A 13,271-nucleotide genomic window follows, 5' to 3' on the forward strand; every position below is an offset into this window, starting at 1 on the left:
AACCCTAAGGATGCGAGAACGCGTGACGTCACGTTATTTTGAGACAGTTGTAACGGACGATTCAACTAATCGAGGAAAATGTTCCATAAAAACAAATCGCGATGTATATTGTATGTGACGACGCGTGTGATCTGAAGAGGAAATCGAAGCGTCCCAGAAACCCATCAAATCACTCATGACAACGCAGAAAATAGTAGGTGAGTGAACTTTATTCATCTGGCTGTCCATAAAATGAGTTTTCGAAAAGAAACATCGGGATTTGAAGTCTTTATGGAACATTTTCCTCGATTAGTTGAATCGGCCGTTACAACTGTCTCAAAATAACGTGACGTCACGTGCTCTCGCATCCTTAGGGTTGTCCGCCTGTGATTTAGTTACGAGTGACAACCCTGGAATTTGACAAGTCGCTTAAATCGCATTCAATCCGGCAAATAACCACACAAAAACCGAGAAAGTCACTACGACAATGAAGTACGGCTTTTTTATTGAGAACTTTTGCGGGTAAATATCTTTTTCAGTTTGTTTTCGAGATTCCCATGCAAATCCTTATAATTTGTTTAATTTTTTATCCTCCGAGTCTGGGGCGCCTGTGGTATTAGGACAGAGAAAGTTCGTAATTGGTCAAAACAGTTAGATTACTCACATTGTACAACTGGCCTTAGCATAATTTCAGACTTCACTTTCTCCGCCAGAATTAGTCCGCTTTATGCAATAATTCTATAAGAATTTATATTTTACAAGCTTAACATGACTTAATGTGAAACAAGACGCTCCATAAAGCGTACACTGGGTTGGCTGTTGTACATGTTACACAAAAACAGAAGGCACTGCAGCGTTCCAATTAATTTTTTCAAGTGGGGGGTCATTAAGACCATTTGAGGTTCACCCACATGTCGCGCCAGCAGAGGCCCTTCACGTTCACACGTTTAATTATTTTGTAATGTCCAGTCCCATTTTGAGGTCTTTTGGTTTTTTAAGATTTGGTAATAAATTCAGTTTAAAGATAACAAAACATGCTCTTGAGTAAAATTCACTCGTTTCATCTTTAAATAAATACTATTAGTCTGCAAAAAACTAAATGCAAATTGCTCTGACGGACGTTTTCCAGGACGTCATGCATGTCTTGCAGTTTCACTAAGCAAACGTTTATTGCACACACTAAGAAAGGACTGAAGATGTGGTTTCCGCTTCATAATTCCTCTTCTTGTTAGTCTAATCTGATGCAAGGTCAAAACATTGTTTGGCTGTACGTTTGCACCACAAAGTACCGTAAAAGCCAGGAGTTAACACAAAAAGACAAGAAAAAAAAAACATAGTTTTACATATAACTCTGAAACAAATTCTCATCGAAAGATTAATGACAGTCGATCGTAAAAACACGAAAATTTCTGCCGTCTCTGACTTTTATGACGTTTTGTCAAAAGGAAAAAAATGATTACGTGCTAGGCAACCGTAAAGGTGCACGTGAGGACCTTGTGTCAACTGAATGAACTAAGGGAAAGAATGTTAATCGTTCGTCGTTTTCAGAGTAAAACAACGTACTTTTTAGCCAAGAAACTTCCGTCTTTGGTTTTTTAATTTTGTTGTAACATTTAACTGAATATTTACATTTCATCTGTCGGGTCAGGAAGCCTTCTTTGTGGGCTTCCTGAGAAACGTATCTATTTTGACTTCAGGGTGAACTATTTACACAATCGCGAGGTTGAGCGGCCATGTAATTGAAAATCTGAACATCTATGAGATACAAAAACAGACGTTTTGAGAGGTAGACACATTGTCTTATTATTGTGTCCTTGTTACCATGGTTTTAGACTACCTGTATGTGACCTCTTATGAGCTTGCGTTGGTGTCTGTTACTCATACGGCGATGACAGCATAATAATAATAATAATAATAATAATAATAATAATAATAATATACAATTTTTTTCGAAGTAAATCAAACGAAGAGCGGATATTTTTTATCCCAGGGTAGTTAATAATTAACTGAAAATGTGTTAACGAATGCCCACAGATCGTCTAAGTCGATAACGCATTCATTCCGAAAAACTGTTCGTTGGGTGCGCCTGATGTATGTGTTGCAATTTCGGGCTATTTTGTAGTTTAAACCCGAAATTGCCTCGCATCCACGTTAGATTACATTGTAATGCAAATAAGAAAAACTAATCATAAACAGGAGCCCATGAGAAGGGCTATTATAATAGTGATACACTCTTTTTTTTTATAAGAATATATTTTATAAGAATATCAAGGCTGAAATTTGCAAAATTTTAAGAATATTTTAAGAATAAAGCCGCAGCTGAGATTTTGAAAAGGATAGATATAATTTTGTGTGTTGAAACATTTGTAAATACGATACAATTTTATGCTTTTAACTTAACCGTATAAGATTATTCCTTTCTCTGAACGGCGAAACTAGCCAACAAAACGAAAAAACCTGCACTAGCTATAGCAAAATGTTCAACGCTAATGACAGTTCGATGAACAGTACATGTAATACATATGTACAGTATTCAGCGCAAAAGACATAAACTAAACCGCAAAAAAAGTATTATGACAAATTCTTTCTTTTTTAAATAACAAAACCTAGCGAAAACAGATCTACAATGATACCAAACACTTGTAATTGATACTCCAATGAATTCTAAAACGGAAATGTCATAAGCCATAATTTAAGAATAATACAAGAATATTTTCAGCCTAAAATCGGCAGAAAAATAAGAATATTCAGCCTGGGCCGGAAAAACAACATTCTTACAAAAAAAATTAAGAAGAAAAAAGAGCGTCATATGATGATAATGAATTGAACTTTATTTAAGTGTCAAGTGTATTTAGCGCTGAAGCACTAATTGCGGACACTGTGTACTGTACAGAAATCAAAGCAAATCCTAAGCTTGGTTTTGATAAGTGGGTTAGGGTACGGCTACACGCAGGCTACTATTAGAGTGAGCTCTGACCAGGGCTATGGGTGTATATTCGTGGCTATAGCCACGAATAGCCAGGGCAAAACGATTAGCCGCCAATTGGCAAGAAGAAGTACAGGCTATCAAACAATCTTTCATCCGATCTGGATATCCCGCCAAATTCGTTAATGAGGTTATTAACGATTTTGAAAACCCAACGGCAAGAGATGATGAGATGATTATTCCTGTTCACTGGTTTGATGAAAGAACAAAAATCGGCTTTCAACTACCATTTTGTAGGAGAAATGAATTTGAAAGTAAGAAATTCATGACAAAACTTAACAAATACACCAAATGGACATTTAACTTCCATATTTTGTGGCAAACACGCAAGATCGAAACTCTCTTCAAACTCAAAGACAAAAACATCCATCCATCACACGTAATATACATAGGCTCGTGTACTTGTAATCAAGCTTACATTGGTGAAACGGCACGCAATCTGGAAGTACGTGTCAACGAACATTCCGATATAAACAAACAATCGGAACCAGCCAAACACCTAAAGAAACACCCCGAACACAAATTCACATGGGACATTTTGACTTCGGCTCACTCATGGACAAAGAGAAAAATAAAAGAGGCATTTTACATCGCACGCTTCAAACCAGTTCTAAATAAACAAGTCCAGTCATTCCACCTTACCCTATATATATCCCATGGGAACTGGTATTACGTAACCACAAATATAAAACAGTTGGTTTATGCAATTTACAGTGAATTTAATCACTCTGAAGATGATAGCAAGATCGAAAACGTTTAGTCAAACATTTTAACAGTTTTACCTTTTACTATTTTATGGTATTGACTTTGTTTGCGGGAATCTGCTGCTTAAGCTTGTTTTACAGCACTGTTGCACATAAGTTTCAGCTAAAAGTTTGAATCATAGTTAACCATGCATGAACTATGTTTTGAACATGTAATTATAACGTTAAGGCGGCTTTACGACAGTGTCTTCATGTTTAATTGTTATGGTCTTGTATTAAGCGCTACGTTCCTTTGAGAGTTTGCATGCAATAAAATACCGATCGATATTGACGTTTCTGGGCAAAGGAGCACGTTTGGCAAATACCGAGTACGACCAAAGAAAAATTTAACCCGAAAGAGTCGGGGTCAAATATGACGTTATGTTTCGAAAGCTATCAATGGGCTTCAGCTTTCTGCATCGTTAAATTTTGTTCCTTCAACATTTTATCACGAAAAAAAAACAAAAACAAACAATTATTACCTCAAACGGCGGGAATTCGAAATGCATACCTTCCGTTTCCACATTGACTGTTGCGAGTTGGAATAATAGCGAACAACGTCTTAGATCGGAATGAAATACTTTAAACGATTAAATGAAAGTGTTGATTTTCAAGTATTTTTCCCGCAGCCTTGATTATGCTGTTTTCGACTTCCTTTGCGCTTTCCATTGTTGGGTTGTGCTGCGTCATACACAGAAAGGAGAACTTCAAGTGTGAGGTTTATCGGGATGCGTCCCTTATTTATATTTTCATTCAACAGTACAGAGAAGCAAACAACTAGCGGCGTGGTACGTTTAAAAACGCGCCAAGCAATTTCGATTTAATTAACTGTTAACCAGCCAAGACGGGCGCCTTTATACTTTCAAGTTGATTACTAATATTAAAAAGCATTGAGGCTAACTTGATTATGTAGGTGATATCACAACACAATAAAGGTAGACTGAATTTACCAAAGATCCTAAATTCATGGCAGATCCATCACAATACGGATAATCATCTCATTTCTGCAATAAATTGTACAATGTGATTCCGGATCATTTTTTCACCGCCCTCTGATAGCTGGAATAATCGAAGTTCTTTCATGATATTATCCTAATCTTCTATGGTATGGTAACCGTCGGATTTTGCGACTTATTTGGCTGGCCTAGCAGACCTGTTGCTGCGTCTTTTAGCATTTTCATCATACTCACAGTGATATGTCCTCGCGTGTTTTGTCATTATAATATGGTATTGGTCCATTGGTCGCGTTCATTTATTTTCTTTTTTTGTCTCCAAGGGCAGGAAAAAATATTGATTCCATTTAAGATAGGAACTTTGATAGACACGCCTTAATTTACTGTTCTACCAAGCATAGGCACTTGAGTGCCTCCCGGGCAAATTCGCATCTTTATGTCGTTCGACATTTCTGGAGAGCCCAACTTACAAAGGGCATTGTCACCCACGTTTTCCGGTTTAACTGAAGCTTTATAGCTCTTTATTATAAGCACAACATAAATCGTTATTACTTCGGCACTTAATAGCTTACTCGTAAAATTTTGTGCTGTGCTCAATCTAGGATGTAGCTTATTAACTATATTTCGAAAGAGAGCTTCCATGATTTCTTTACTTCATCATTTTTTTTGTTTGTTTGTTTTTTATCACAGCTCGATTAAAATGTTCTAAGTTCGCATTCACTTTTAACCATTCATATTTCTCATCGCAAGTAACTTGAACAGAGTATTTGCAAATTGGAAAAGCAAATGAAAATATTTACTTTAAAGTCTATATTGATGTTAGAATGCAACAAATAGTCTAATATACTACCGTGATGTACGACTTGGTAAATTAATTACAACTGACTTTTGGACTCGTTTCAAATTCTTCATATTCAAATAAGGCTGATTTTGCCTCGAGCAACTTAGGGTCGCCTCCTTTCGTATTATTCCAGGCTCCCACACATGCTGTGTTCCGCGTTAAGCGAGGCCAACGATCACTTCCTTCGTTATTACACATGTCTTTCACGTGGACATAAGTGTCTCCCACCTCCTCGTGTATGAATTGAACAATAAATAATTCACGCAAATAAATAATTAAACTGCTTAAGAAATGATGTCCTGCTGTTTTGTTTGTGTCGTAGCCGCCGGGACTGCAGGGTTACTAAGGCCGCGCAAGAAAAGCGGCGGGCAAAAATGTTGGGCCAAAATGACTCACAGAGGATCTGTAAACAAGCCAAGCCGTTTCTTGATTTCACTCCAAGTTGAATTTTTTTATTTTTATGAAACTAACCAATATCCAAATTAACAGAGGATGTTAGGTGGCCGGGTGATTATGAGAAAGTGCTCAAGGCAAAAATAAATTATATCAAAAATAGCTCTTGAGCTGTCATTTTGGAACCAATAGCGTCTCTCCATGCATCAATAGACACCTGCTTTCCATGCAACTTCGTTTTGGTAAAGATTCTTGCTTTGGGTGTTCCCGCCTAGTTCACTTGTGAAATTGAAGTGGTGAATCTGCTTGCTGTCGATAACATTTGGTCAACGTTCCCCTCACAACTAAGACAAAATGAAATATCTTTTAGCCGTTGTGTCCGCTTTGGTCTGCGTTGGATTTGTTGGTGCTGGTGAGTATGCTTCTCTTTTAACGACCGTTAAATTCAAGCGAAGTCAGGCGTAGTTAGTGCAACACGAATACCAACCACATGTCCCTTAAGAAGGACAAAGAACACCTTTTAGTGAAGGAAAGTAACGCTAAAAGCGATCAAAATCGTTAGTGCAAACACAGAAACTTGAGCTTGTTACAAATTGAAATGGGCGTTGCAAGCATGACGCCGGCGTCGTTATTTCGACGCGAACGACAACGCCAGTGGCAACGAAATGTTCCTTGAAGAGGGGAAAAAGCTTTTAGCAAAGGGAGAAAAGTAACGCGAACAGCGATATAAATGATTAGCGTAAGAAACATGCTTGAGATTATAGCATGTTATAGTGAAAGATGGGTGCGTAGTTAATACGACACGAATGGCAACGGAAACAGTTTTTTTGAAGAAGGAGGAAAAGCCGAACAGTGGTCTTTGGTTGCGGAAAGAAAAGCAATAAGAAAGGACATTAGAAAAAAACATCGTTTCTGCAATAGACGTGGCTGTAGCATGTTTCAAATTTAAATGGGTGTTACTTGCATAAAGGAACAAAAATTAATACTTGATTTGAACAAGGACATGAAAGAAATGTGTTCAGTGATTATCAGCTCTAGTTTCACCAGAAAAGAGAAAGAGGGTCTTTTACTTTGATTTCAGTTTACCCTCTGTAAGCTTTAGCTAATAAATGACTCGAATTGTGGCTGTATTTCCTATTATTTAGTCCTAATTTCAAATTCGTGCCTAATATCGTCCATTTGAGGAGTGTTCTAACTGCGCGAAAACTTTCCGGTTTAATTTTTCAAATTATTCTGGCTCTAAGTCTATCAGCTTTCTCGCTTAAATTCAAACAGTTACTATAATTTTCATAAAGCCTGTAAGCGCAGGAAATTTAGAGAGACTCTTCGTTTCCACATCGCCGAGAAACGTCGAATAACCAGAGAAACGGATGGAACGAATTTGCTGTGATCTCTCCCAACCTCGAAAAATTGGCGTAACAGAAAAATTGTTTTTAAGAAACACTTCTGAAGTGAATTATATTTCGTGCCTTCTTTAAAGCGAAGTTTTTCAAACGTTTTTGAAAGAGTCTTCTCGAAACGTTGTTGCTATAGTGCCGCAACATACTTAAATTTAATGAAGCATATGGCTGAAATGGCTGAGCATGGTGGCTAAAGAAACTGAACTTTCCACTCTTGTTGAAATGATTTTGATCCGATTAGCTCCATCGATACACCGTAGGATTTAAAAAGTAAAAAGCAACATGATCTGTCGAAAGAGCTAAACGATTCAGTTTGAGAGAGATTGGCTTTGCTAGCTATTATTAATGAGACTACTGCAAAACCGCACGCTATTAATCAAGCTTACAAAACACTCCCCGTATTGTCAAACATTGCTGAGAGATGAAGCAAGCAAGGCGGCATAAAAGAGCGCAAAATAACAACTGGATGTCACTCCCTCCACATGTTGTTCAAAAGCAATCTTTTATGATGGCGTTGGCCTCAAAAATAAGTTCAACCATTTGGTCTGGTTGGATTTCTTAATTAAAGGAATGGCTGAGATACTCAAGTTAAATGTGCTCACGTAACAGTAGATCAATCGCGTTAGTTGCATGCACCTTACGAATTCCACGCATTGTATTTGACGTTCAAAAATAAAATGCAAAGGAAGACGCATTTGCGTTTCTATTTCCATCCAAAATAGCACGAAACTGAAGATATGCGAAATGAAGCTTTTCATACAACATTCTTTGTATTTTTTAATTAAACATTATTGGGCGACGACGTAAGAGCGAAAGTATTCAAGGGGTCGATGAATAACAAATAAATGACAGAATGAATTCTTCAAGAAATTTCCCTGACAAGTGTGTATCTCTTCTCTGCTTGTAAATCAGTTGTGGATATGCATTTAAAATCAAGTCGTTCATTAGCAACATTCGAGAACTTGCTATTATCTATATTTTTTTGGAATGTTTGGCTCGTGATATTGTCCAAGAGTGCTTAAACAAATTCGTAATCAATATTAATGTTCAGGAATAAGGGCTTCAACAGCAATAAAACTGTTGGAATACACCGACGCTTGAGACTTACCTTTTGCAACACCAGCCATAGCAATAGAAGAACTGAACTTTTGTGCGCTCGGTTAGAGCGCGGAAGGCATCATGGAAAACAAATTGCTCCACTCAAATGTAAAAAAAAATGTAAATCCTTTCGCGAAGGTGATCATTCAAGGCACACAGTCATTTTAAGTAGATACCTGAGGCTATAGGCTGGTTCCTTTGCATTTACATAAATCCACATCAGTTTTTCTGATATTGATGCTAATTATTAAAAGCCCATTTTCACCCTAGACGCAACGCAATCGTTTTTTATTGCTTTGAATCTTGAGTAGCGTATTCCGATTAGCCAACTATGTTTGTCGCCCCAAAACATCGCCATTGGCCTGATTTGTCTTTATGCAGTCGAGTGATTTAGACTTTGGAGAATCACTGGAGCGGAATGTTTATGGTTCCGCTATTTAGCAAGAGGATTAGAAGGCCTTAGAACAATTCTGAAGCTTATGAGCTAGGTGACATTATTTTAGTGCTGAAATGAATGACTTACTTCAAACTTACTTTTACTTTGTCAGTCTCGATTTTTTAGGATACCTGGGACGCAGAAATAAAATGCTCTTCTAAAGATGCTTGTGCTCAAAAGAGTGGCAAAGGTTGCTGTCTTTGTAGAGCGGCGAGCAAAACGTGTTCGCCGCAGCAATCCTTCATGTTTTTCGATACTATTCGATTTCAAATAGAAATATTTTAAACTTAGAACAAATATAGACATATTATACTACGATAAAATTATAAAATGATAAGTGGAGATTGCATTCTAATCAGAACCTGAAAGATTTATCGACGGATAGCTTTTAATGAAGAAGATTCTGAAAGGCTTTCTGAGATTTTTCAAATATTTGTAATTTCGTGATACACGAAATTATGCGGGGTGCGCGATGCATTCAGGGTGAAAATGGGCCTTTATATTTGCGACCTCAGGTATTGGGTTCTAGCTTTCTGATTGGTTCACTCAATCACGTTTAGCAGCTCATATACCGTATGACTTAATATTGAAACTGATCGCAGTCGGTTGTAAAATCAAAACAGAACAATTCAATAAAATTTGACTTTAATTTCCAAGTGTTCAAGCGTTTAGAATTCAATGAACATTGAATTCGACAATTCAGTATTCCCTTCGCGCTTTCTGGATATGAAACCGGTTATAGCCAACTAATATCCAACGCGCGCTCATGGAACAATTGTCAAATATTACGGGTGAGAACTCAGTATATTGAGATCGGGAACCGCAAAGGTTTAGCTCGCCTCTGTGGCAATATCACAAGTCTAGAACAACGCTGGTTTTTTGGGCGGTGTTAGTCCAAAGTTCAATGCACTTTTGTCTTGAGAAAGGCACATGTTTTAAATTTCATAGCTCATCATGTCGGCATGGCGGAGGAATGCTACTTCTGCATGGGGAACTCCGCTGACCTCTGTATGGAAATGCGCAATTGCTCCAATAACACTTTCCCCAATTTTGGAATGGGACATCATTGTTACACTGCTGTGGGATGGTACATGAACATGGCTGGCCAATGGATTTCTTCCGTAATACGTGGATGCGCCGACTGTTCAGGTAATTATGAGAACAAGCTTGCATCTTCGAGAAACAAAGGACTTTTTCTCAAAAAATTCAGGGTGCGTTTCCCTTTTTTGAGCCCATAAAAAAAAGAAAAAACAAGAAAAAACATGCTATCTGATTGGACAGAAGACAAACTTGCGCTTTGCCACACGTCACGCATGTTATAATTTGGGAAATCAATTGCTCGTTTTCTCTTTTTGACAGCTCCGTTCAACCGTTTCGGAGCACATGGAACTTCTTGTCATTCAGTTTTAAGTTAAGGATTTTCTTCGTTACAAAACAGGATGGCGTTCACCAGATTTTCTTTAAATTTTTTATAATTAAGGGATTTCCACCATTTTGATACTGATTGCTATGAAAACTTTAGGGATATGAGGCATTCTCAAGAGAACAACAATAACACTATAGGCTACTTTCGATATATTAAAATTCAGCTTGAAAGAGAAGTTTAGAGGACAAAGACAAAGGAAAGTGGATGATATGCTAATATCTTTCACATTCATTGCAACTTGTTCCTATTTTTTTGTCCTCTCTGCCTCACTATCAAGCTGAATTGATATCTGGCCTATTAATAAGGTTCTTCCCTTAGAATTTCTAATAGCATCGGAAGTGGGCGCCTTAAATCTTTGGTGGCTTTGACAAACGCTCAACAGGTGTCCAAGGATTTGCATGAAGTCAACCAGCGGGGCAGAGAGTATAGATATAGCCGGTAGTATAGCCCATATTGCACCGCCGCGAATACATTTTTAAGTCATAGGGCTAAAACACCTGGTCAAAGCAAACAAGCATGTAAAGGGTTTCGGTTCCCCCACTTATGTGGCTCCAGCTCAACCAGCCCCTTCCCATCCGCCACCCCTGCCGAACCAAAAAGATATAATTTCAGTTAATCGTTCCTCAATTCAGGACGTCAATCTTCCAATATTCAAAGTACGTAGTAAAGAATCAAAGATTTTTTTCACTCCGTGGCATTTCATTTATGGGGGATAGTATAGCCGGTAGTGCAAAACTATATACTTTATATAGGGTGGTTTTTTGATTTTTTTGTGGAAGATATTGGCCGTATTTATACTAAGGTACGTCTAAGACGTCAAATACGGAAAATAAGCGGGCGCATTTAAACGTCAGATGAAACGTCTCAAGTCAAGTGCGTCTAAACGACGCACTTGACAAACATTTCTAACCGTCGAAGTTAAGTGTGTCCCGTATTTACATTACTCGCACTTATGCGCCGATCAAATCGAAACTTCAACATCTCCCCCGCTCCCCGGCAAACTCCGGGCTTTTGACTATCTTCTGTGTCCGGGGAGTGGGGAATTTGACCTGTGCCGTCGTGGGGTGGGGAAAATTGAACCGGAAGTGTCAGCTTTCAATGATTATTTTTTTCGGGGGCAGAAGTCGCTAACAGCTATAAAACACGTGTTTGGACGAGATGGAAGAGTTTAATTAAAGGAAGAGATATAGCATTTGTGAGCGATTGGCTTACAGAAAAGGGCTTCAAAAGGTCTCTATTAAAGGCGACATGGGGGATGTTGAAGTTTCGAGTTGATCAGCGCATTACGGCCAGACGTGTAATGCGTCAAGACGTCTTAGACGTGCTCTAGTATAAATGCGGCCTTTCTTGTTGTCAATTGCTTCGGCTTGCATCACTACGCTTGGTAACTGCTACGCGTTGCATTGTCAGCCAATCCGAAACTTGATGGGTTTTTTTTTATCCCGCGCCTAACGGACAGCAGCAAAATTTTATTTTATTTTTTTTGCGTTAGGATTGTCTAACCTCTTGTATGTGACCAAACAAATTATTTTGGTTTGGGGTCTAATGGTTCGTATTTTTTTTCTAATTGCAGACAAAGATGCATTAATGCAGTCGCTAGGAAACCTGACTGGCCTGTCTATGGGTAGTCCCCAATGGGGTTTCAGCTTAATGCATTTGAGCCTCACGTGCTGCACATCCGATAATTGTAACAACATAACAGTCTCTTTGCTTCCCCATCCTAGCAGTGCTTCCACCACCAGTATGAGTATGAGTACTATGCACTCACCTGGCGGTCCCGAACAAACCCAAGCCCCAACCTCGGGCAGCGGCGACTACGCGAAACGTCTTTCACCACTCGCCTTTGTACTGATTGCCATAGTTTTGCTGTTTAAATGAGAGACGTGCCATTGAACAGCGCTTGCTTGTCGTGTTTTTATTTTACCTTAACAAACCTTGAAAGTAATTAGTTTTTTTTTTCTTTTTTGGCTTCGTAGATCTTTTCAACAAGTTTCTCTATTCAAAAGTACCACGAGTAGGCCTTTTCATCTCGTTTTTGGACAAAAATGAAAAGCTTTTTTGATGTTTGCTGGAAAACGTAAATTTCAAAGTAACGTTTATCGTTTACCGTGAACGCGATAATAAATGTATTCATCATTTGGGTGGTTAAAATGTTCCTTTTTCTTTCCTTTATAAGACCACTGACCGCTAGTTGCCTTAAATATAAAATGGCTTTAAAAAGGCTTGGTCGAACATGCGAACAACAGCCACATTTTGATCTTCGCAAGCATGATGATTGAGTGACTTATCATCGAAATAACTTTGGTAGGGTTCTTGCAAGGGTGCAACAATGCAATTGCTTTTTTCACCTAATCAACAAACTTCATTACAATTAAGCCTACTTCTAAAAAGGGTTCATTGGTTTTCTTTGCAAAACAGGGTTATCACCATAAGTCGTTTTTAACAATATAATCACAACCTAGTCGTCATAGAGACTCCAGTAATTTAGTTTAATAATTAATTCATTAACTGTGTGTATTTATATTACAAATCGAGGTGCTGCTGTCTCTTTTTTTTTACTTGAAATATGTGTAAACGCTTCTAGAAAAGAATAAAACAATCTGTGCTCTTAAAGAAAAATGTCATGCTTACGCCTTTTACCTTGGAGAATGATCTCCAGGAATCTAAAGTACAGGTCTCCTTCGTGTCGGATCTCAAAATTGGGAGTGCATCTAATTAAGTGCATTTCTGGACATAAGTGGGTCTGCCTGCCCCCACCACCTTCTCCTTCAGCCAGAGGTATATCCGTGAGCCGTTCTCCAAACGTTGCACTGAACTCACAACTTCTTCTAGGTTTACTCGTTTATCCACAGCTAAATAGCTCGCTTAAGCGACAATAAACTCTCAAAACGCGCTCTTGAAATCTCCGATCCTGCTCACACGTGTTCATTGCTTTATTTGGTACTGATCTGAAATGTCACAAATCTATAAGGGTTGGTTAAAACTCTTGTTCGGTCGAGGGAACAACTGTATTGCC

General features: G+C 38.3%; 1 protein-coding gene and 1 long non-coding RNA gene across 2 annotated transcripts in view; one reads left to right on the plus strand and one right to left on the minus strand.

Moving 5' to 3' along the window:
- Positions 1-5,021, minus strand: part of LOC138012463 (uncharacterized) — a 22,167-nt gene extending 17,146 nt beyond the window's left edge. The window contains exon 1 of the long non-coding RNA XR_011125040.1: positions 4,191-5,021. This is a non-coding gene — a long non-coding RNA (uncharacterized lncRNA). The remainder of the gene's footprint in view (positions 1-4,190) is intronic.
- Positions 5,022-5,842: 821 nt separating this feature from the next.
- Positions 5,843-12,874, plus strand: LOC138012461 (uncharacterized skeletal organic matrix protein 2-like). Its single transcript, XM_068859236.1, has 3 exons — positions 5,843-6,307; positions 9,778-9,978; positions 11,829-12,874. The coding sequence occupies exons 1-3, from the start codon at positions 6,250-6,252 to the stop codon at positions 12,131-12,133; spliced, it is 564 nt and encodes a 187-aa protein (XP_068715337.1). The 5' UTR covers positions 5,843-6,249; the 3' UTR covers positions 12,134-12,874.
- Positions 12,875-13,271: the final 397 nt, after the last annotated feature.

Source organism: Montipora foliosa, chromosome 8 (genome assembly GCF_036669935.1).
Source record: "Montipora foliosa isolate CH-2021 chromosome 8, ASM3666993v2, whole genome shotgun sequence".
Taxonomy (NCBI): domain Eukaryota; kingdom Metazoa; phylum Cnidaria; class Anthozoa; order Scleractinia; family Acroporidae; genus Montipora; species Montipora foliosa.